We start from the raw sequence: 24,322 nt of genomic DNA on the forward strand, positions 1-24,322 counted from the left end.
CGTTGTGTGATATATGCACGATGGCCCCCAAATCTCTGTGCTGTGGCTTTCTGCAGGGTTTCTCCATTTAACTAATATTCTGCTCCTTTATTCTTCCTACCAAAGTGCATAACTTCACATTTTCCAACATTATATTCCATCTGCTTAGTTTTTTGTCCAGTATTTAACCTGTCATATCCCTCTGTGGACTCTTTGGGTGGGATTTTCCAACCATTTCCACTGCAAGATCTTCTGGTACAGCCAAGGGCAACTCTATGCCGCAGATTCCCGAGCAGCAGAAGGTGCAAATAACGGGAAACCCCATTGACAGCAGCGGGACCAGAAGATCCAGTCACCAGTGAATGGTGGGCTGGCTCTGCTGCTGCAAAGCATGCCATGGGGGTCAGGAAAATTTCGCCCTTTGCGTCATTCTCGCCACTTCCCACCTATTTTTGTGTCATCCGCAAACTTAGTAATAGTACATTCATTTTCCTCAACCAAGTCATTCATATATATTGTAAATAATTATGGCCCCAGCACTGATCCCTGTGGCACTCTACTAGTTACAGATTGCTATCCTGAAAGTATCCCTCTGAACCCAACTCTGTCTTCTAATAGTTAGTGAATCCTTCATCCATGCTAATATATTACACCCAACACCATTCTTATTAAGTAGCCTTTTGTACTGTACTGTATCAAATGATTTTTGGAAATCCAAATAGATTACAACTACTGATTCCCCTTTATCTATCCTACTCATTACCATCTCAAAGAATTCTAATAAATTTGTCAGGCATAATTCCCCCTTCATGAAGTCATGTTGGCTCTGCTTGATTATATTATGTATTTCTGAGTACTCAGCTATTACATCCTTTTATAATGGACTCTAACATTTTCCCAATGACAGAAGTTAAGCTAACTGGCCAATAGTTAACTGTTTTTGTTTCTATCCCTTTATGAATTAATTAACAGTTTTCCAATCCTCTAGGGTTTTCCAAAATTTAAGAATTCTTGGAAAATTACTACCAGGGCATCTAGTATCTCTGGAGCAACTTCCTTTAATATCCTAAACTGCAATCCAACAGGCCCCGGGGCATATCGGTCTTTAGCCCCATTAGTTTCCTTAGTACTTTTCTTTGAATGATAGTTATTTAATTTATTTCCTACTCCGCTTTTGTTCTTCGATTATTTAGTATTTTGGAAATGTTATTAATATCTTCCACCATGAGCACTGGGGTAAAAAAGACTAGCAACACTGGGCGAACTGACAGAGGAGCTCAAACTACCGACAAGACAGGAACTTGACACCTACAGGTAAAGCATTTTCTCCACAAGGAAACAGTAGGATACCCCAGGGCATGGGAACCACATTACTAGAAGACCTAATAAACATGGACAGTAAGGGGGAAACTGCGGACAACTACAGGACAGGGGGAGACTGCCATTGGATGAAGTCAGACGAAAATGGGGAGATGAACTGGGGACAGAAGTGGGCTGAGGACTCTGGAGCGAAACACTCAGCAGGGCCAACTCCACCTCCCCCTGCACAGGGCAAGGAGAAGTTACCTCATGCAATTCAAGGTGGTGCACAGGCCGCCCCTGACTAGAGCCCGAATCAACAGATTCTTCCCAGAGGCGGAGTATAATTGTATACGGTGCCAGAGAGGCCCAGTCAATCATACCCACATGTTTTGGGTCTGCCCCAAACTTGTACGGTTCTGGACAGCCTTCTCCGAGGCAATGTCCAAGGTTGTGAGGGTGAGGGTGGAGCTATGCCCGAGAGTGGCAATCTTCGGGGTATCCAAACAGCCAGAGCTACACATGGGGAAGAGGGCCGACGCACTAGCTTTCACTTCCCTAATCGCACGCCAGAGAATCCTGCTCAGCTGGTAATCAGCAGCACCACCCACAGCTGCAGACTGGCTGGCAGACCTGGCGAAATTTCTCCATTTGGAGAAGATCAAATACACCATCCGAGGGTCAGAAGAAAGCTTCCTCAAAGCATGGGAACAATTCGTCGGCCTATTCCAAGACCTATTCGATGCCAACAGCGATTAGGGGAAAAAGAGAGAGGTGGGAGAAGAAAGACAGGGACACACAACTCTGGGGGGAGGGGGGTGAGGAAGAGAGGAGGGAATTCAGGGGAACTACAGGGAGAAGCATGGGAGAGGGGGAGGGGGTGGAAGCCCCCCCCCCCCACCTCAAACCCACAAGGCATGCAACAGAAAACAAAGAGGAGGGGGGGATTGAGGGAAGGGGAGAAGAGGAGCTAGGCGACAGAACACACTGAACGAAAAAGGGGGATACCAAGGAGGGGGTGGACACACCAAGACTGACAATATGTATATAAGAACTACACGTGCTGTAACTATTAAACATAAAGTGTTACTGTGTATAAATTGAAAATACCAATAAAATATTTTTTTTTGAAACACTGGCATAAAATATTCACTTAACTAATTTCCTGATTCCTCATTATTATTTCATTTTCTAAAGGGCCGATGTTTACTTTGGCCTCTACAAAGAACAAAGAAAAGTACAGCAGAAGAACAGGCCCTTCGGCCCTCCAAGCCTGCGGAGACCATGCTGCCCATCTAAACTAAAATCTTCTACTTCCGGGGTCTGTATAAAGAACAAAGATAAGTACAGCACAGGAACGCTGTCCTTTTTATATATTTAAAGAAGCTCTTATTGTCCATTTTTATATTACGTGCTAGTTTATCTTCTCCCTCTTTATTGTTGTTGTGGTCACTGTTTCCTAGGAGACCTTTTACTCTGAGATTATCTCTTAAACCTGCCTCATTCCACATAACGAGATCCAAAATAGCCTGATCCTGGTTGGATTCACGACATATTCTTTTAGGAAATACTGTCCTGAATACACTTTAGAAATTCCTCATGGTTGCCTCTGCCGATTTGATTTCCCCAATACACATCAACACAAATGAATGATTAATGTACTGCCTTTTTTACATGCCCTCCTTAACCAAGAGTTTGTATAGCTACTGTTTGGGGATCTAGCGAGTACTGCAGCCAATGTCTTCCTCCCCTTATTTCTTATTATTTCTTACCTCCATCTATATGGATTCTACATCTTCCGATCCAAGATCATTTCTTGCTATTGTACTTATTCCTTCTCGTACTAACAAAGCTACCCCAATACCATTTCTTTCCTGCAGTGGCGGGCAACAAGCAGAGAGGAGCAACATGCTTTTGAGTGTTCAAAAATGTATTAGAGTTCTTTGAAGTTGTCACAAGGAGGATGGATACAGAAGAATCCATTGATACATATTTGAATGCAACATAAAATGTTATTGCTCAAGAGATCATGGTGTTGGGAGTAATTTATTAGAAATGTTAAAAAATATGAACTTAGTAGTCTCCCCAGGATATATTCTGGGCTGAGGCGAAGGACTACGAGTCCCAGCATGCCTTGGGAGTTTGGTACATAGGCAGAGCGGGACAGGCTGTCCATGCTCAACTCAACATTCTGGATTATTCAGGGCTGTGGTAGAGATCATGGCCTGGGTGATGATCGTAGCATGAAAACCCAGCCACGGGACTGGTGTTGGAGGGAAAAGGGTGAGCCTATCTAACTGGGTGTGTTGGGAGGCAGAAGAAGAGGATCCAGACAGCAAAAGTGGTCCTGTAGCTAGGCTCCAGGAAGTTAAGGCTTCGAAAAGTCCCGAGGAGCTGCGAGGGCAGCAGAATGCTGCTGGCTCAGCGTTGGAAAGTGTTAGGGCTCAAAAGAATTCCTGGTTGCATTTATAGTTTGTTGAGGCTGGGAAAGTGATTTTGCAGAAACCCCGAGGTGGTGTCAGCTCAGTGAAGCTAGCAGTCTGCTAAAGAATTGAAATTGTGGGCTCAGCTTCCGTTAGCAGCATGTAGAGAGAAGTTGCATACAAGGTGGTTCCTGCTAGGGTACTAATTTCTTGGCACTATTTGCCCAGCTTTTGTAATTATTTTAATGTAAAATCCTATCTGTTCAACAGTATGATAGGTGGATGATATGGAGAACCGCACTAGGAGACAGAATCTCAGAATTGTGGGGTTACCGGAAGGTATGGAAGGCCTAACTCCCACAGAGTACTTCTCAAGGATGTTTGGGAAGATGGTGGGTGAGGGTGAATTCTCATTCCCTCCCGAGCTGGATCGAGCTCATTGAACACTCTGGCAGAAGCCCCCACCTAACGGACCACCAGGAGCTGTTATTGTAAGTTTGCACATCTAACAGGAGAAGGACTGGGCAGCACGGTAGCACAGTGGTTAGCATAGTTGCTTCACAGCTGCAGGGTCCCAGGTTCAATTCCGACCTCGGGTCACTGTCTGTGCGGAGACTGCACATTCTCCCCGTGACTGCGTGGGTTTTCTTCGGGTGCTTCGGTTTCCTCCCACAGTCCAAAGATGTGCAGGTTAGGTGGATTAGCCATTCTAAATTGCCCTTAGTTTCCAAAAAGATTAGGTGGGGTTACTGGGTAACGGGGATAGGATGGAGCGTGGGCGTAAGTGGGGTGCTCTTTCCAAGGGCCGGTGCAGACTCGATGGGCCGAATGGCCTCCTTCTGCACTGTAAATTCTATGATTCGATGGAACAGGTCCAGAAATGGGCTGAGGAGCATTGGGAAGACACGTGGGAAGGCCACGCCATCAGGATTTACCAGGACTTTGTGGATGAAATGACAAAGAAGCGTGTGGCTTTTAACAATGCCAAAGCCGCCCTGCATAAAATGGAGAGTTTGGTTTGGAGTGGTGTACCTGGCATGCCTCCAAGTGATTTCTGAGATAAAGAACTGTTATTTTGATGTGCCGGAGGATGCAGACATCTTTGCAAAAAAAAGATGGGCTCGGTTTAAGTTGATCGTATTTTTGTGAGGTTTTTGGTTGTTGATGGTGGAGAGTTGATACATATTTCTACTTTGCCCTCTTGAACCTGTGACTCCTTGTAATTGACACTTCCACCCTTGGAAAAAGCCTCTGATTATCCACCCTGTCCATGCATCTCATAATTTTGTGGACCTCAATTAGGCCTCCCCTCAGCCTGTCTCTCCAGTGAAAACAATCCTAGTTTATTCAACCTCTCCTCATAGCAAATACCCTCGAGACCAGGCAACATCCTGGTGAACCTTATTTGCACTCTCTCCAAAGCTTCCACACCCTTCTGATAATGTGGTGACCAGAACTGCACGCAATATTCCAAATACGACCTAACCAAGAATTTATATAGCTGCAACATGGGGCGGGATTCTCCACTCCTGCGCCGAAGTGGCCGCGCCGTCGTGAACGCCGTCGAGGTTCACGACGGCGCGAAACGGCCCCGATCCCGACCGATTCAGGCCCTGACAATGGGCTAGGATCGGGGCCGCGTCATCTACACGCGCCAGGCCTTGTCGCCCGCGTAAAGGCGGCACCGCATAGATGACGCGGCCGGCGCCACATAACTGGCGTCATCCGCGCATGTGCGGGTTGGCCAGCGCCAACCCGCGCATGCGTGGTTGCCGTCCTCTCTAAGTCCGCCCCGCAAGAATATGGCGGACGATCTTGCGGGGCCGCAGAAGGAAGGAGGTCCTCCTTCAGAGAGGACGGCCCGACGATCGGTGGGCACCGATCGCGGACCATGCCACATTTAAGGTACCCCCCGGCGCAGGATCCCCCCTCCCCCCCCCGCAGGCCGCCCCCCCAGCGTTCACGCACCGTTCACGACGGCAGCGACCAGGTGTGGACGGCGCCGGGGGGAGCCCGCCGTTTTGGCCTGGCCGCTCGGCCCATCCGGGCCTGAGAATAGTGGGGGTGCCGGAGAATCGCCATTTTGGGTGTCTCCGGCGATTCTCCGGCCTGCGGCCCGCGGAACTCGATGGGGCTGTTCCCGCCGCTTGGGAGAATCGCGGGAGAGCGTCGGACCGGTGTCCCGGGAAATTTTGGCGGCCCAGGCAATTCTCCCAACCGCCGCGGGAGTGGAGAATCTCGCCCATGATTTCCCAACTCCTGTGATCAATGCCCCGGCTGATGAAGGCAAGCATGCCATATGCCTTATTAATCACCTTGGCCACCTGTGTTGCCACTTTTAGGGAATTGTGAACCTGCACGCCCAGACCCCTCTGTATGTTAATGTTCCTCAGCATCCTACCATTTACAGTATAATTCATACTTATATTTGATCCTCCAAAATGCATCACCTCGCATTTGTTCAAATTAAACTCCATCTGATATTTCTATGCCCAAGTCTTCAATCTATCTATATCCTGTTGTATCTGCTGACAATCCTCGGCACTATCAGAAACTCCGCCAATCTTCGTGTCATCCGCAAACTTTCTAATCAGACCACCCACATTTTGCTCCAGATAATTTATATATACTACAAACAACAGATCCCAGCACTTATCCCTGCGGAACACCACTAGCTACAGATCTCCATTCTGAAAAACAACCTTCCACCACTACTCTCTGTCTTCTATAACCAAGCCAGCTCTGTATCCATCTAGCCAGCCCACCCTGGATCCCATGTGATTATAGTTCTTGTACCAGTCTGCCATGTGGGACCTTGTCAAACGCCTTACTGAAGTCCATATAAAATACATCCTCAGCCCTTCCCTCATCAATCTTCTTTGTCGCCTCTTCACAAAACTCAATCCAGTGGATGAGACATGACCTTCTCCGTATGAAACAATGCTGCCTGTCACTAACTAGTCCATTTTCCTCCAAATGTGCATATATCCTGTCCCTCAGTATATTTTCCAAAAGCTTCCCCACCACTGATGTCAGGCTCATCAGCCTATAATTTGCTGGATTATCCCTGCTTCCTTTCTTTAACAAAACAACATTGGCTATTCTCCAGTCCTCTGGAACCTCGCCTGTGGTCAAAGAGGATGTAAGGATATCTGTTAAGGCCCCAGCTATTTCTCCCCTTGCCTCCCACAGTAACCTGGGATAGATTCCATCCGGCCCCGGATTCTTGTCTACCTTAATACAATTTAGGATACTCAACAGTTCCTCCTTTGATATTGATGGTCTCAAGATCGTTCATACACCTATCCCTGATCTCAACATCCGTCATGTTCTTCTCCCTGGTGAATACCGTTACAAAATACTCATTAAGGATTTCACCCACATCACGTATAACCTTCCTCCATTGTCCGTGAGTGGGCCGAATCTTTCTTTTGCTACCCTCTTGCTCTTAATATATGCCTTGGGATTCTCCTTGACCATGTTTGCAAAAGACATTTCATGGCCCCTTTTAGCCCTCCGAATTCCACATATTAGTTCCTTCCTACTTTCACTGTACTCCTCAAGGGCTTTGTCAGTTTTTCGATGCCGAGACCCATCGTATACTTACTTTTTCCTTTTGACGAAGCTTACAATTTCCCTCGTCATCCATAGTTCCTGAATCCTGCCATTTCTATCCTTCAATGTTGCAGTGACATGCCTGTTCTGCACTTCCATAAACTGGCCTTTAAAAGCCTCTCGCATGTCAAACGTGGATTTGATCTCAAATAGCTGCTCCCAATTCTCATTTCCCAGTTCCTATCTAATTTGGATGTAATTGGTCCTTGCCCAATTAAACATCCTCACCCGCGAGCCATTCTTGTCCTTATCCATGACTACCCAATATCTGATAGAGTTATGGTTGCTAAGCCCAAAATGCTTCCCCACTGAAACATCAATCACCTGGCCTGGCTCATTCCCCAATACCAAGTATTGCCCCATCTCTGGTTAGATTGTCAACATACTGTGTCAAAAAGCCTGCCCGGACGCATCTAACAAATTGCTCTCCATCCAAGTCCCTGGCTGTAAGGGATTCCCAGTCAATATGGGGGAGGTTAAATGTCACCCATCACAACTATCCTGCTTTTTTCACACCTTTTCAGTCTCTGAAAATGTTACAACGGGTGGTGTAATGTTACGTGGGATGTTGTTCTTTGTATTATGACTGTTATGGGTAATATATAGCTCCCGGTTGGAAAATGATGTTTGAAGGGGTTTTGTTCTACTTTGCATTCAGGGTCTGCGCACAATTATTTTTAACCCTTTTTTTTTTACCATTTACGCAGGACACTGCGAGGTCTGGATAGAGTGGACGTGGAGAGGATGTTTTCACTTGTGGGAAAAACTAGAACCAGAGGACACAATCTCAGACTAAAGGGACGATCCATCAAAACAGAGATGAGGAGGAAATTCTTCAGCCAAACAGTGGTGAATCTGTGGAACACTTTGCCGCAGAAGACTGTGGAGGCCAAATCACTGAGTGTCTTGAAGACAGAGATAGATAGATTCTTGATTAATAAGGGGATCAGGGGTTATGGGGAGAAGACAGGAGAATGGGGATGAGGAAAATATCAGCCATGATTGAATGGCGGAGCAGACTCGATGGGCCGAGTGGGCTAATTCTGCTTCTATGCCTTTTGGTCTTATGCCCGCATTGCTAGCTAACAGGAGCAAAGTGGTGGGGACAGCTGTAGTTCATTATACTAGTTTGGTTTTGGATAATGAGTTGAGTGTTTTCCTTTTGTTTGGGGTTAGAGTTAGTTGGGGGGTTGGGGAGGGTTCATTCATTTTGTGGTTATTGTAATGTATATTTGGGTGCGGTATTATTTGAGGGCAGGGAGGTGGGAGATTGGTAACGGTGACTACAGATTGCCCTTTGTTTTGTCTTGCTGGTGGGTTTGGCGACCATCTTGGTTGGGCCTGTACACTCAAAGTAGTTCTTGGACAACCCCTCTTGGTGAGAATGACTGACCGCTCAGGGTCAAGGGGTGTGAGAGGCCCCCAATTCAGATGGTCACCTGGAATGTGAAGGGATTGGGTGGCCCAGCAAAAAGGTCGAGGGTATTCACTCACCTGAAAAATTTGACTGCTGCTGTAGTGTTTTTGCAGGAGACCCATTTGCAGCTGAGGGACCAGACAAGATTGCGGAAGGGGTGGGTGAGCCAGGTATTTCATTCGGGTTTTGACAGTCGGGCCCTTGGGGGTGGCGATATTGGTTAATAAATGAGTTCCATTTAATAAACGAGTTCCATTTTCGGCTGTCAAGATCATGGTGGATACTGGTGGGAGAAATGTTGTGGTCAGTGGGTCTTCAGCAGGCGCTTTGGTGGCCCCGGTTAATGTCGATGCGCCAAACTGGGATGATATTGGGTTTATTAGGAGTTGTTGGCATCCATTCCTGACTTGGTTTCCCATCAAGTAATCTTGGGGGTGGGGACTAATACTATGTTCTCGATCCGAAGTTGGATCGATCTAGGTTGCTGGCTCCATGCCAGTTATGCAGTGGCATTTTTTGCATCTGAATGATAAGTAGTTTTCATTTTTTTCCTCAAGCCCATCAGGTATTTTCACCGATTGACTTATTTCTGGTGGATAGGTCTCTACTATCCTGGGTGAAGAGGGCGGGGTATTCATCTGTTGTGATTTCGGACCATGCTCCACACTTTGTCCTGGAGTCATGTCCCTCTCAATGTCTACTATGGAGGTTGGATACGGCATTGTTAGAAGGTAAAGGATTTTGCAAACATATATCCTTCGTCATTGAGGAATATGTCAAGTTTAACAAGAGGAGTTTATCTCATCCTCAACTCTATGGGAAGTCCTTAAGGTGTTTATTAGGTGGGAGGTAATCTCCTATAAAACCCATATGGAAAGGACTGCGAGATTGGAGCGGCAGAAGCTGGTGGACTCCATCCTTGAGGTAAACCATCAGTACCCGCTTGCCCCTACCGTGGAGTTGCTTCAGAGCAAGAAAAAGCTGCAGACACAATTTGAATTATTATCACCAGGTAAGGTGCTGAGTCAGGGCTCTACAAGTCATGGGCACTATTTATTATGCACTTTCAAGAACTGGATAACATCGAACATTAGTTGGGGGGTTGGGTGGGGTGGGGGGGAGGGGGGCTGTGTAGATTAATGGTGACTATGGGTAATCCCGGGTTCCTTTTTGTCATTTGTTTATGTAAACATGTGGGCTGAGGTTTGGGGGTTGGTGGGCGGATGGGATCGTTGTTATTATGGGGATTGACATATCTTGCTGATTATTGTTTATTGTTGATGGGTGTAAATGTGGGAGAAAATGTGAAAAAGGAGAATAAAAATATATATTTTTTAAAAATGGTGAGGTGCTGAGTCAACTGTGCAGTTCAAAGAGGGTATTTTATGAACAAGGGGAAAAGGCCACCCACCTTTTAGATCATTAGCTGAGGCGGCATCCCGGGAAATTATACAGATTAGGGACTCGGGTGGTAGTTTTGTTTCCATCCCATTTTAAGTCGACACAGCTTTCGAGGAATTCTATAGGAATTTTTATGGATTGGAGCCCTGGAAGGAGATGGCAGAGTTTTAAGATGGGATGTCCTTCCCATTGGTGCAGAGAGAGAAAGAGGGAAGCAGTTGGAATCCCCATTGAATCCTGAGGAAATTCTGAAAGGTACTGGGTTAATACAGATGGGTAAAGCTCCCGGCCCTGATGGATTCTCCATTGAGTTCTACAAGTAGTTTGCGGGTCAGTTGATCCGGTTAATATTGGACATGTTCAATGATTCTTTGTCACGTGCGTCATTGCCTGTTACACTTACACAGGCTTCTATTTTTCTGATCCTGCAGAAGAACCTACAGAATGGGGGTCGTATCGACCCATATCGTTTTTGAATGCAGATGCTAAATTGCTTCCAAAGTATTCGCAATGCGATTGGAGCCTTGCCTCCTGGAAGTGATTGCAGAAAACCAGACAGGCTTCGTTAATGATCAGCAATTGTCGGCCAATATATGTTGGTTGTTAAATATTGTTTTTTCCCTCTCTTCTGTGCGTGAGACAAAGGTGATTGTATCTATGGATGCCGAAAAAGCATTTGATATGGTGGCGTGGGCATATCTTTTTGCGATTCTTGTGAAATTTGCTTTGGGGCAAAAGTTCATCTCTTGGGTTTGGTTACTGTATAGGGCCCCCACGGCTAGTGCCCACACTAATGCCTTGAGCTTGGGGTATATTTTGTTGAACAGATGTACAAGTCTGCTGTCTCCCCTCCATTCGCTTTAGCGATTGAACCATTGGACTCCAATGGACCATTGGAGTTGAGATCTTCCGAGAGGTGGAAGGGGGATAAGATGGGGAAGGAGGAAACATAGGGGGCTGGATTCTCCGCGCCTCTGCGCCAAAATCGCGATCGGCGCCGGGGCGGAGAATGGGCGTTTACGCTAAATTCCGGTCCGACACTGCTCTATGGGTCCCCGGAGAATCGCTCGGGAGTCTCTCGCGCGCGAACTATGCGCCAATGGTAGGGCACCATTGACGCGATTCTCCGAGGAAAACTGGCCGAGTTCCTGACGCCATGGTTCTAACCACCTATCGGACATCGGGAACGGCTGGTGGCGGCTGCGGACTTTAAAAATTTTATTTAGAGTACCCAATTTATTTTTTCCAATTAAGCGGTAGTTTAGCATGGCCAATACACCTAGCCTGCACATCTTTGGGCTGTGGGGGCGAAACCCACGTAAACACGGGGAGAATGTGCAAATCCACATGGTTAGTGACCCAGAGCCGGGATCGAACCTGGGACCTCGGCGCCGTGAGGCTGCAGTGCTAATCCACTGCGTCACCGTGCTGCCCGTGGCTGCGGACTTAGCATTCGGGCGTCACGGATCCACGGGCACGCGTGATCTCGGGGATGCCTACATTTCTGATGCCGCTCCGTGGTCCGTGTCCATGTCCTACTGGGTGGCCGCTGCAGGCTGCCGCCGTGCGCATGCGCGGACTCCCGACCGGAAGTGCGGGGCCCCATATCTGCAGCCAGAGCGGCGAGAAGCACTCTCGGGCCGTGCTAGCCTCCTGCAGTTAAGAGAATCACTCAGGACTTTCTTAAGGAAAGTCCAGACTGATTCGCCAGCTTAAAGACATGGCCCCATTTTTGAAGAATCCTGTCCAGGGTGTCCTTGTACGCAGATTTCATAAAATCTACAGTGCAGGAGGAGGCCATTCAGCCCATCGAGTCTGCACCTGCCCTTGGAAAGAGCACCCTACCCAAGCCCACACCTCCACCCTATTCCCGTAACCCCATCCCATCTTTTGGACACTAAGGGCAATTTAGCATGGCCAATGCACCTAACCTGCACATCTTTGGACTGGGAGGAAACCGGAGCACCCGAAGGAAACCCACGCAGACACGGGGAGAACATGCAAACTCCGCACAGACAGTGACCGACTCCGCACAGACAGTGACAGACAGATGATCTGCTTCTTTATATTACGGACCCAGTCTTCACTATGGATGAGGTAATGAGGCTACTTCGGAGTTTGGGGTCCATTTCTGGGTATAAGATGAATCTGGATTAGAGCGAATACTTCCTGGTCATTCCCTGAGGAGAGCCAATCTGGAGATGCGGTTTTTTCGGCTGCCAGATCTAGCTTTCATTATCTAGGCCCACGATTGGGCCTCGATACTTACATTGAATTATGCTAGCCTGGTGAATGGGGTTAAATCTGACTTGCAATAGTGGGATAACCTCTCCCCGTCCTTGGTGGGTAGGGTTCAGACTATTAAAATAAATGTTCTGCCGAGGTTTTGATGTCTTTTTCAATGTCTTCCCACTTTTCTCCCTAAATGTTAGAGTGCACAAATTGGTGTCCTCTTTTATTTGGGCGGGCAAGTTCCCAAGGATTCCGTAGGATGTTTCTCCACAGGGATAGACAGTCAGGTGGCTTAGCTTTACCCAATCTGTTATTTTATTGTTGGGCGCCAATATTGAGAAAGTGGTGAGGTGGCTTATCGATCCGGATTCCATAGGGGGGCAGATGGGAGGTAAGTTCTTGTCGGGGCACTAGGTTGGGTGAATTAGTAACTGCCTCGATTCCGTTCTCTCCTGAGAGATTCTCTTTGAATCCTGCAGTGGTGTCTTCCCTGAGGATCTGGAAGCAACTTAGACAACATTTTAAATCTAGTTCCATGTCGTTGCTGACCCCTATCTGTAATAATCATTTCTTTGTGCTGGCGAGTTTAGACTCGACGTTTAGGTCATGGGAGGGGAAAGGTCCAGAAAGGTTTGGGGACTTGTTCTTGGAAGTTTGCCAGTTTTGAGGAGCTGTCGGTTAAGCTTAAACTCCCTCGGAATAATTTGTTTAATTACTTCCAGATTTGTGACTTTTTGCAGAAGACGTTTCCTTCATTTCCCTTGACACCATCGTCCTCCTTGCAGAAGAGTTTATCTTTGGCCGGGTCTAGTGGGGGAGTATTTTGGATATCTATGGTTAGATACTATCGGCGGAGTCCACCCCGTTAGACGAGGTGAAGACAAAATGGGAAGGTGAATTGGGTCCCATTTTGGATGAGGAGATGTGGACCGAGGCTCCTGGCAGGGTAACCTCCGTGTCCTCCTGTGCTCGGCTTAGTTTGCTCCTGTTCAAGGTGGTGCACAGGGCTCATCTAACCAAAGCTAGGGTAAATTGATTTTTTTGGGGGGGTGGATGACAGTTGTGAACGGTGTTCTTGGGGACTGGCCAATCATACTTATATGTTATGGCCGTGTCCCAAGTTAGGTTTTTGGGCCTCCTTCTTTAGCACCATGTCACAAATCCTTAACATCGAACTGGAGCCTTGTCCTTTGGGGCCATTTTCGGGGTATCAGACTCACTGGTGCTGCAGATGGGAGCAAAGGCAGATGTCCTCGCCTTTGCCTCATTAATAGCTTGGAGGGGAGTCCTGCTTGGGTGGAGGTCTTCTACTCCACCCAGTACCTCGGCCTGGTTTGGAGACCTCATGGAATTTTTGCATTTGCAGAAGGTCAAATACACGATTAGGGGGTCGATAGAGGGGTTCTTCCTGAGATGCCAACCATTCATTTCCTTTTTTAAAGAGTTGGTCACCATCAGTTGTTACAGGTTTTTTAGTTTATTGCTGGAGGGATGTTAGGCTTGGATGTGTTCTTTACTGTTGAGTGTGTTCCTTTTATATTGTAATTTGCAACATCCATTTTATATTATGTCGCTACATTGTTGTTTTTTAAAATATTTTTTATTCTCCTTTTTCACATTTTCTCCCAATTTTACACCCACCAACAATAAACAATAATCAGTAACAAATATGTCAATCCCTATATCAACAACAACAATCCCATCCTTGCACCAAATCCCAAACATTAACCCACATGTTCACACAAACAAATGACAAAAAGGAATTCGGGATCACCCATAGTCGCCATTAACACACACAGCCTCCCTCCCCCCAACCCTCCCACCCACACGCCCCAACTAATGTTCGATGTTATCCAGTTCTTGAAAGTGCATAATGAATAATGCCCATGAATTGTAGAATCCTCCATCCTTCCCCTCAGTTCAAACTTAACCTTCTCAAGAGTCAAGAATTCCAACAGATCCCCGCGCCACGCCAGGGCACAGGGTGGAGAGGTTGCTCCCCAACCTATCAGGATCTGCCTTTGGGCGATCAACGAGGCAAAGGCTACAACATCTGTCTCCACACCCGTTTCCAACCCTGGCTGGCCTGACACCCCGAATATGGCCTCCCAGGGGGCCGGGTCCAGTTTCATATGCACCACTTTGAAATTACCCTAAAAACCTCCTTTCAGTAATCCTCTAGCTTTGGACAGGACCAAATCATATGAACGTGATTAGAAGTGACACCCCGCAACGTTCACACACATCTTCTACTTCAAAGAATCGGCTCATCCTCGTCCTCGTGAGGTGTAGTCTGTATACCATCTTCCGCTGTATCAGCCCCAACCTTGCACACGAGGTGGAGGCATTCACTCTCCGGATCACCTCACACCAGAACCCCTCCTTCATATCCTCTCCCAACTCTTCCTCCCACATTGCTTTGATCCCTTCCAGTGGTGCCTTCTACTCTTCCAAAATAGCTCCGTAAACCGCTGACATTAAACCCTTCTCCAGTCCCCCTGTCGTCAGCACCTCCTTCAGCAATGTGGAGGCCGGCTCCACCGGGAAGCTCTGTATCTCCTTTCTGGCAAAATCTCAAACCTGTATGAATCTAAACATTTCCCCCTGCTCCAGCCCATGCTTCGCTTCCAACTCCTTCAATCCTGCAAACCGACCCCTAAGAAACAAATATTTTAGTGCCTTAATCCCCTTCTCCTCCCATTTCCGAAAATTTCCATCCCACCTCCCTGGCTCAAATCTGTGATTCCCCCGAATTGGCATTTCCCTTGACCCTGCCCCCAACCCGAAGTGTTAGCGAAACTGCCTCCAAATTCTCAATGAAGCTATTATTACCGAACTCCCTGAGTATTTCCCCTGGGCTATCGGGAGCGGCGCTGTTGCTCGTGCTTTCAATCCCGACCCCCTGCACAAACTCTCCTCCATTCTGATCCACTGGGAATCAACCCCTCTGACCCAGCTCCACACCTTCTCCACATTCGCCGCCCAGTAGTAATACATCAGGTTCTGAAGACCTAAAACCCCTGCCTGCCTTCCCCTCTGTAGCAGCACCTTTCTAACTCTGGCCACCTTCCCTCCTCATGTGAACAAAGTAATCCTTCCCTCAACCTCTCTGAAAAAAGCCTTTGGCAGGAAAATCGGCAGGCATTGAAAAATAAACAGAAATCGCGGCAACACGTTCATTTTAACCGCCTGTACCCGACCCTCCAGTGACAGAGGGAGACCATCCCACCTTGCCAGATCAGCCTTTACTCTCCCCACCAAACTAGAAATGTTGTAGCTGCGGAGCCCCCCCCCCCCCCCCACTCCCGGGCAACCTGCACCCTCAGGTACCTAAAGTGAGTCCCTGCCCTACGGAATGGCAGCTCCCCACCCCTCCCCCACCTCCGGCTGAGACACCACAAAATACTCACTCTTGTCTAGATTTAGTTTGTACCCCGAGAAAGACCCAAACACTGGAAGCGGCTCCAATATTCCCCCTATCGACACCCTCGGTTCCGACACGTATAACAGCAAGTCATCGGCATATAAGGACACCCTATGCTTGACCTCCCCCCCCCCCGCACTATTCCTTTCCATACCACCAAACCTCTTAATGCGATGGCCAACGGCTCAATCGCGAGTGCAAACAGCAGGGGGAATATAGGACATCCCTGCCTAGTCCCAATGGTGGAGAGAAAAGTATCTTGAGCTGATGTTGTTTGTGCGGACACTCGCCCTCGGCTCCTTATATAGTAGCTTTACCCATTTCACAAATCTTGGTCCAATCCCAAACCGCTCCAGAACTGCCATCAAGTACCCCCATTCTACCCGGTCAAACGCCTTCTCAGCGTCCAGTGCCACAACCACCTCTGTTTCCTTCCCCTCTGCCGGTGCCATAACGAAGTTCACTACCTTTCTAACGTTTGAAAAGAGCTGCCTCCCCCTCACGAACCCTGTCTGATCTTCACCTATCACCTTCGGGAGGCACTCCTCCAGCCTTCGCGCCAGTACCTTCGCCAATACTTTTGCGTCCACATTCAGACGTGATATGTGCCTATACGACCCACACTCCGTCGGATCCTTATATTTTTTTAGCAACAGGGAAATTGATGTCTGCCCAAAGTTTGTGGCAACACCCCCTTCCCTATCGCCTCTTCAAAATCCCCACCATCAGGGGTGCCAATTATCCTTGAATTTCTTATAATATTCCACCGGAAACCCATCCGGTCCTGCCACCTTCCCCGACTGCATCCTCCCAATCGCATCCTTTATCTCCTGCTCCACTATTGCTCCTTCTAATGTAGCCCTGTCCCCCTCCCCTAACCTCGGGTACTCCAACCCATCTAGAAATTCCTGCATCTCACGGTCTCCCCCAGGTGGCTCTGACCTGTACAACCTCTCATAAAATTCCTCAAAAACCTTGTTAATCAGATCCGGAGCCACCACCAACTTCCATGCCCTATCCCTCACCTGAACAATTTCCCTTACCACTGCCTCCCTCCGGAGCTGACCTGCTAACATACGCCTTATCTCCATGTTCGTAAACTGCATCCCTTGCTCGTCTCAGTTGGCGCACCGCCTTCCTGGTAGATAGTCGGTCAAAGCTCGCCTGTAGTTCCTTCCTCTTTTCCAGCTTCGCTGGGGTTGTTATATTGTTATAAGTGAAAATGTTTTCAATAAAAGTATTTTTTAAAAATAGAATAGAAATTGTGCCATTAATTAGATGCTGGAGTGCAGCTTTGTGAATCCTGTGGAAGACAGTCTCACGTTAAGAGACTGAACCAGCAGGTGTGTCATCATTGACAGTCTTGAGTTGGAGTGGCTTCTGCAGGAATGCAGTGGCTAGATCCTCGAAAGTGGAAACTTGCAACTTCTTAGGATGGAGACAGAGTTTCCACAAGCTTGTGCAACTTACTGAGGGCATTGACATTTTGGTGGGTTGCTGAGAAGTCAACAGGAACTGTCTTCGTCACAACTGCTATGTATTGTATAGATTCATGTGTACGACCACAATTCTCATGTTAATTCATATTTATCTCATGTTAATTCTGAATTTCAGAGTATAAGATAAATGTTGTAAATTGGTTTACTTTTCTAACTTCAGTAAATTTTATTTTATTGGTTTAAAACTGTGGAATCGAATGGCTTTATTCTCTTAGTGAGACCTGGGAATTCCAACTTTGTCTACTTTAAACAAAACGTTTCTAGTTCTTAACTAGATCATAGAATTTACAGTACAGAAGGAGGTCATTCGGCCCTCGAGTCAGCACCAGCCCTTGGAAAGAGCAACCTACTAAAGCCCATGCCTCCACCCTCTTCCCGTAACCCAGTAACCCCACATTAAGGGCAGCACGGTAGCATGGTGGTTAGCACAATTGCTTCACAGCTCCAGGGTCCCAGGTTCGACTCCCGACTTGGGTCACTGTCTGTGCGGAGTCTGCACGTTCTCCCCGTGTGTGCGTGGGTTTCCTCCGGGTTCCTCCCACAGTCCAAAGGTGTGCAGGTTAGGTGAATTGGTCATGCTAAATTGCCTTTAGTGTCCAAAATTGCCCTTAGTGTTGGGTGGGGTTACTGGGTTATGGGGTAGGGTGGAGGTGTGGGCTTGGGTAGGGTGCTCTTTCAAAGAACCGGTGCAGACTCGATGGGCCGAATGGCCTCCTTCTGCACTGTAAATTCCATGATAATATTACAAACAGAATGGATAGAGGATTGGATAACTAACAGAAAACAGAATCAGAATAAATGGGTCATTTTCAGATTGAAAAACTGTAACTAGTACTACAATGATCGTCGGTGCTAGATCCTCAATTATTCACAACCTACACAAATGACTTAGATAAAGGTACCGAGTGTTATGTAGCCAAAATTGCTGATGATCCAAAGATACGTCAGAAAACATAATAATTAATAATGGGTTTTTGTAAAAAAAAACCTGGTTCAGTAATATCCTTTGTGGAGGAAATCTGCCCTCTTTAAGAGGTCTGGCTGACATGTGGCTACGGCAATGCTCTTGACTCTTAACAGCCTTCTGAAAGGCATGGCACTCAGTTATGTCAAACCACCACTGAAAAGTTGAATAAAAATAAAACGAGATGGACCATTGTTACGACGAGGATGAAAGGGTGTGCAATGTGGTTAATTCTTAACTGCCCCCTCAAGGGCAATTAGGGATAGGCAATAAATGCTGGCACAGTATGCAATGCCCACATCTCATGAACGAATATTTAAAAAAATGATCTGGCCCCACTCTTCTTAGGCACACTCTCAATACAATGTATGTTTTATGAACTGATGGAAGAGTGCAAATGTGACCTCATCCCTGAATTAAGAAAAGGTACCCAATTAGCACAATAATTATATTCAGTGAGTAGGTAAGACTAAACTTCCAGCCTCAAGCTAGTGTTGAATTAATGGCAATTGGAACAAGACATTCAGCCCCCAGAAGAAAAAGGTTGTAAAATGGTTCAATGAGTCAATTCTGGAAATGCTGTGGTAATGAGCCAAATGAACATTTGATCTCGCATTTTTACAGATGGTGTAATGTTGTCCTAATACCCCAGGGAAGCCAAAACAAATCAACCAAAATTATAATCCTAACTGCTATGCCCTAAATTTGCTTTTGGGTGAAGAGGGAATTGAGCTTTCAGATCCTTAATGATTAAATGATAAGGTAGTACTTACTTATCTGGGCTACCATACACAAAAACCTACAAAACCTGTGACCCCTGTAAGTGCAAAACAGCTTGAAAGTATAAGAGGCATTAGGATAATTGGAAATAACAGACTTGTATTGCAGAATTGAGCAACCGCACAAGAAACAAATGTGTGCCAGTACCTCAAGTTCATTGAAGAGCACCGCTGGCGGAGTGACCCCATTTTTCTTTGCAGCGTATCGGAGTATTGCTTCAGCTTCCTGCACCTTTCCCTTTATCAGTAGCCAGCGTGGAGATTCAGGAATAAACCTATGATAGAGTATGTTATTTCAAATAAATATTTATATACATACCCTGATATGGCATACAGAAGAGGGAGATCTAAAAAGCAAGAAGAAACTGGGATTTTACTTTTGTCTTTGTCACCCAATTTTATTAAGTATCACATGGAAACACTAATCCAGGCTAAGGATTGCCTGTCTCTAACACAACACACTGGACTTTTATTCCTTTAATATGAATGTGTTCTGTTACGACAGGTAATCATCCCTCTGCTTTTTGTTAAGACAGCATGTAATGCCCAAGTGGTAATAATGAAAATCCATTCGAGTGATTTAAAACAAATTCCTGGGGAATGTGAATCACATCTGATTAAGAGAAAAGCCAAGCGTTTGTTCCTTTTCAAAGGCAAAGTTTAATGCCATTAGGCTGTGTTTTCTTTTGTGTAGCACCAGGACAAACAAGTGATTGAGCCAGATCTTGGAGTATTTGATGAATGAAATATAGCTAGAACTTATAGCTGAAACTTTTGAAACCATTTTAAGATATAATTACAATCTATTCTGTATGAAGGTCAATAATAAAACACAAGCTTAATATTTTTAAACCTAGGTGAGGGTCTCCGGCTTACTCAAAATGGTGCAAAAAAGGCCTGATTCCGGAAGTCCCCCACCCTGAACCCAGCACCCACCATTTACTGGGGGATGGTTTTGTGTACATTAGACATATTAGGAGAGGATTTAAAATTCATAGAGTCCTTTGGAGAGATAGAGTACCCTTTGGATTGATCCAGGAACACCTTTGGGAAAGGTCACATGCCCTTTGGGAAAGATGAAATGCCCTTTTGGATTGTTAAATGTTCACTGAATGTATATAAAGAGTGGATAAATTTGTTGGAACTGTAGGTGGGGCTGCCTAGTGAACTGTGAAAGCTAATCGGAATTATCAAGCTGTCAAGGAATTCAAATCTTCTAGGCTTTAAATACAAAAATGTGCAGGTTAAAAAAAATCTGCTTTCTATTTCACTCTGCTTGATGGCATTAACCTGAGGGTTATCATTACAGGATTTATGCTGCATGACCGATTTCACAACCTATCATAGTGCAGTACCGGTCAATTCATAGTTTGATTAATAGTTCTAAGTGTTTAGAAAGTCTGAAATGTGAGGCTGGGAATAAGTTGTTGCAGGAATTTAAATGTAACTAATGGGGTTTTATCAACAAGAGTGTTTTTTTTTAAAAAGTGGGGTGGGATTCTCCGTCCCGCCATACCAGTTTTCTGGGGTGGCGCGCCCCTGCCGGCAGCGCGATTCTCCAACCTGCCAGCCGGCCAATGGGGCTTCCCATTGTGGACACCCCCACGCTGTCGGGAAATCCGTGGGTGTGGTTGCGCTGCCGGCAAAACGGAGAATTCCGTCAGTGGAGAATCCAGCCCGTGAACTCAACAATACACACTTCAGGCAAATCATCCCAGAAATCGCCAAAGTCCAATTTCTGGCAGGTAAAGGGGCATTTGATCCACTGACGCTAATGATGGCTTTTACGGCTATATTGTGCGGCACGTTAACAAATGCAGAGGCAGGGGGTTCAAGTTGGATCACTGGCTACTGATTCTCCCTTCCCACTGTGACATCAGGCCTTCGGTAATCCGGGTGTCTTATTTAAAGAGTACCCCTGCACAGAGATAGCACTCTGCAGGGGATAGGAAAGTCCAGAGTCCTGGCCACCAATTGGATGCCCAGTGTTCAATTCAATTAATGCCTAATCAAATCCCCACTCACATCCGCCCCACAACACATTACAGAGTGGCGGCAGCTTCAGTTACTCAATTGCACCCTGTGCTCTTAGTACAAGTGCCTAACCTCCCAGGCTGAGTGGCTTGCCTGGACCAGGAGGGTTAACGTGCAATGTTTATATAACTGTAATGCTGGGTGCTCAGAGTGCCACCCTCAGTGAGTGATTCATGCCGACCTGCCACAAGAGGATCTTCAAACTTGCCCAGTCACCCAATGTAGCCCCATAACATTTGGTTGATTTTGAAGTCTGCATATAAAGAGTTAGCATTGTAGGAGCAATCATTGGCAATCTCAAGAATTAGTGTTTCTTGCATGGGTATAATTGCTTCAGAAGCCAGACTCCAAGCATGACAATGGAGTTGATATTGAACTGTCTCAGCTATGGAAGAATGCTCAATCTTGAAATGTGTTGGCAATTGCATGGTCCAATTGGTCCTCTGCCCCCACACTGCTGCCCTTTCCCAGAGGTTCCTTTCTCTGCAGTACTGCTGCCTTTGCCCTGGCAACACAAGTCAGCCACAAAGAAGCCCCTGTGGAGACTTGCCTCTGACAACCCATCACCCTCCCCACTCACCCCACCCTGAATCTGGGTATCCACTTTCTTACATTGGGATGCTCACAAGTGCTGGACTAAGTTATGTGCACTCACCTCAGAGTTCCCCTCCAAGTTCAGATCGCCAGTAGTGGGCCTTTGTGGGATTTAAATTTGACATGGGGAAGTGAATCCAGCAGGTGACCACAATAATGATACAAATTATGAAAATAAAGTTTCTGATATTCAATGATGGAAAATGGGGCCCACCGATGACAAAGGGACAGTCATGTCCTGGATTTATGTTACAGGGAAACACACAATTTTCAATCTCGCCACTGAACATTCCTGACCAAATTGGGAGTGGAAAATCCCGGCCTTAGGGCAGATTTTTCCGCTCAGGAGACAGTGTGGTGGCAGGCAGGAAAGGCGGCGTGAAATCTGGCCTCTATAGCGACAGGGTTGCGCCCATCAGATTAAGCTCATAAATGTGCCTGAACATGGTGCATCTCATATCAAGTGGGAGTTGTTTGTCCTGTTGTTATCGCATTGGTTCATGTTTCCAGGAGCTATTTTTAATCTGCACCAGTGCATTTATTCACTCATTACAGCCCAGGATTGCCACGCCGAACAGTAGAATTGCCCCTAAGAGAGCGAAGTACGCTACTCCGAGGTTTAGCAGTTCCGCACGGGGGACACTCTTCCAGGCAGCAGAAGAGCTGTGGGACATATTTTCCCCGTGTGGGAGCCAGAGGTCCACCAATTTCCCCTTGGGGGCAGGTCGCCCATGCAGTCAGCGCTAACGTGCCCCAGAGAACTACCATCCAGTGCAGGAAAAGGGTAAATGATCTTGTCCGCTCTGCCAGGGTAAGACCACCTCCTCCTCACTTCCAACTCCCACGAGCCCATCAGGCATTTGCAGGGTTACAGTCCACAGAGATCTCATCATTACCAACACAAGGGAAATTCAGGCTGATTCTCTCACACACACTGTAACATTTTCATCTCTTGTCACATCCTGTAATCTTTCACCCTCAGCCCTTACAGAGATTCATTCAACACTCACAGAAGGGATTTTGCTCATCATCTACTTTGGCAACTGTCCTGCTCAGAGTCTGTTCATATATCTTCATACAGGAGAATATTGTCCACAGCATCAGAGAGAGATCCCAAATCAGAAGTGCGATACCTGAGCTCAGGCCAAGCATTAGATTTGAAGAGCAGTTGGCAGAGTTGGCCAGCAGGGTCTGGGGCCCAACATGTGCCGACAGTGCAATTGACGGGTCCCAAGCCAGTTAGGACCCATGAACAGCTCGTTGAGAATGATGCGTGCTCTGCAATGTTGGATACTATGCAGACAGTGACTCATTATCTCTTCTCTGTTTAACAGGAAGGGGAAGAGGGTAACTGACAATCGGCCCATCAGCCCCAACCCCAACGGCAGCTTGGATGAGGATCTTCAAGAGCCACTAGAGGTAGAGCCATCCCAGTGTTACCCGCACCATCCACCGGTGCAGTGACATACATCTAAATGGAATCAAGCTTTAGAGTAGATTTGAGGGTCACCATCTGGTGAGCGCAGCACAGGTTCGTGTCCACAGCAGGTGGAGACAGCCAACGGCACTCAATGACGACTGCTGGTGGTCAGGCTCCTGTTGAGTCAGAATCTGATGACAACTCTCTGGATTTGACCCTCACAGAGATGTTGGAGCTGCAATGACAGACACAGCAACATCAGGCAAGTCTTTCAGGCCATCAATAGGTTAGAACAAAGAAGTCTATCTGTGTTCAGTCTGATGTTGTTGCATGACATGCCAGTGTACTCAGGTCAACATTGGTAGAATGGCAACTGCCATTAAGACCTTAGTTCAGGACTTTGCACCTGATCAGAGCCAGGACCAAAGCCCCATCGCTCTAGGCATGGATAGGATTCATGAAAAAACCCTGCAATGGTCCTCCAAATCAAAAGGCGAAAATGGAATTGGATAGGTCATACTTTAAGGAGGCCTGGAACAACATTACATGACCAGCTGCCCAATGGAACCTGCAATGAAAGAGAAAGCAAGTCGAACCACAAAACACATGGAGGTGGAATACAGAAAAGGAGATGAGAGCCAAGGGCTATACATAGCAACAACTGGAGAGTTTGGCCCAAGATTGGATAAGATGGAGAAGCTTTGTCCTTGTCCTATGCTCTGTCAAGGAGTGAAAAGGCTAAGAAGAAGAAGAAGAAATCCTCATCTCTTGCCTCTTCTATCTGATGATATGCTCAGTGGTCAATCACAAGTAATAGATGCTCCTCTCACTAATCTCCTCCTCACAGATGTCTTATTGGCTACTTCAGGTCAATGTCTTACACTGTCTCATTGTAGTGCTTGAACTCTCTCTGTGCAGTAGTGACATGAGTGAAGTCTCTGGCTCTGAGAGCTTGGTGGTTGGACAAGGCATTTCTGAGACTTGCTTCAGTGGATCATATAATGTTGGTTGGCTCATCAGTTTAAAAGCGGCAGGCTGATTTAGTCTCCTGATGCGTTTGCACTGAAGAGTGCTCAATGTGGATCTTAAAGCATTGAATGGTGTCACGCATTGTAGTCTATCTCAGTTGGTGCATTCTCATTGGCCTCAGCCTTGAGTGCAGTTTGCATATCCATCAAAATCTACGACTTTCATGTGCTCCTGGTGGCCTGCAGCACTTTTCCATGTCTGCATGTAAATCTA

General features: G+C 46.7%; 1 protein-coding gene across 1 annotated transcript in view; it reads right to left on the bottom strand.

Moving 5' to 3' along the window:
* The window catches only part of LOC140427046 (organic cation/carnitine transporter 2-like), a 164,466-nt gene that overhangs the window by 65,523 nt on the left and 74,621 nt on the right, over positions 1–24,322 (bottom strand). The window contains exon 5 of the mRNA XM_072512475.1: positions 19,181–19,307. Coding sequence (XP_072368576.1) covers positions 19,181–19,307 — 127 coding nt within the window. The remainder of the gene's footprint in view (positions 1–19,180; positions 19,308–24,322) is intronic.

The sequence above is a fragment of the Scyliorhinus torazame genome, chromosome 7 (assembly GCF_047496885.1).
Source record: "Scyliorhinus torazame isolate Kashiwa2021f chromosome 7, sScyTor2.1, whole genome shotgun sequence".
NCBI classification, from domain to species: domain Eukaryota; kingdom Metazoa; phylum Chordata; class Chondrichthyes; order Carcharhiniformes; family Scyliorhinidae; genus Scyliorhinus; species Scyliorhinus torazame.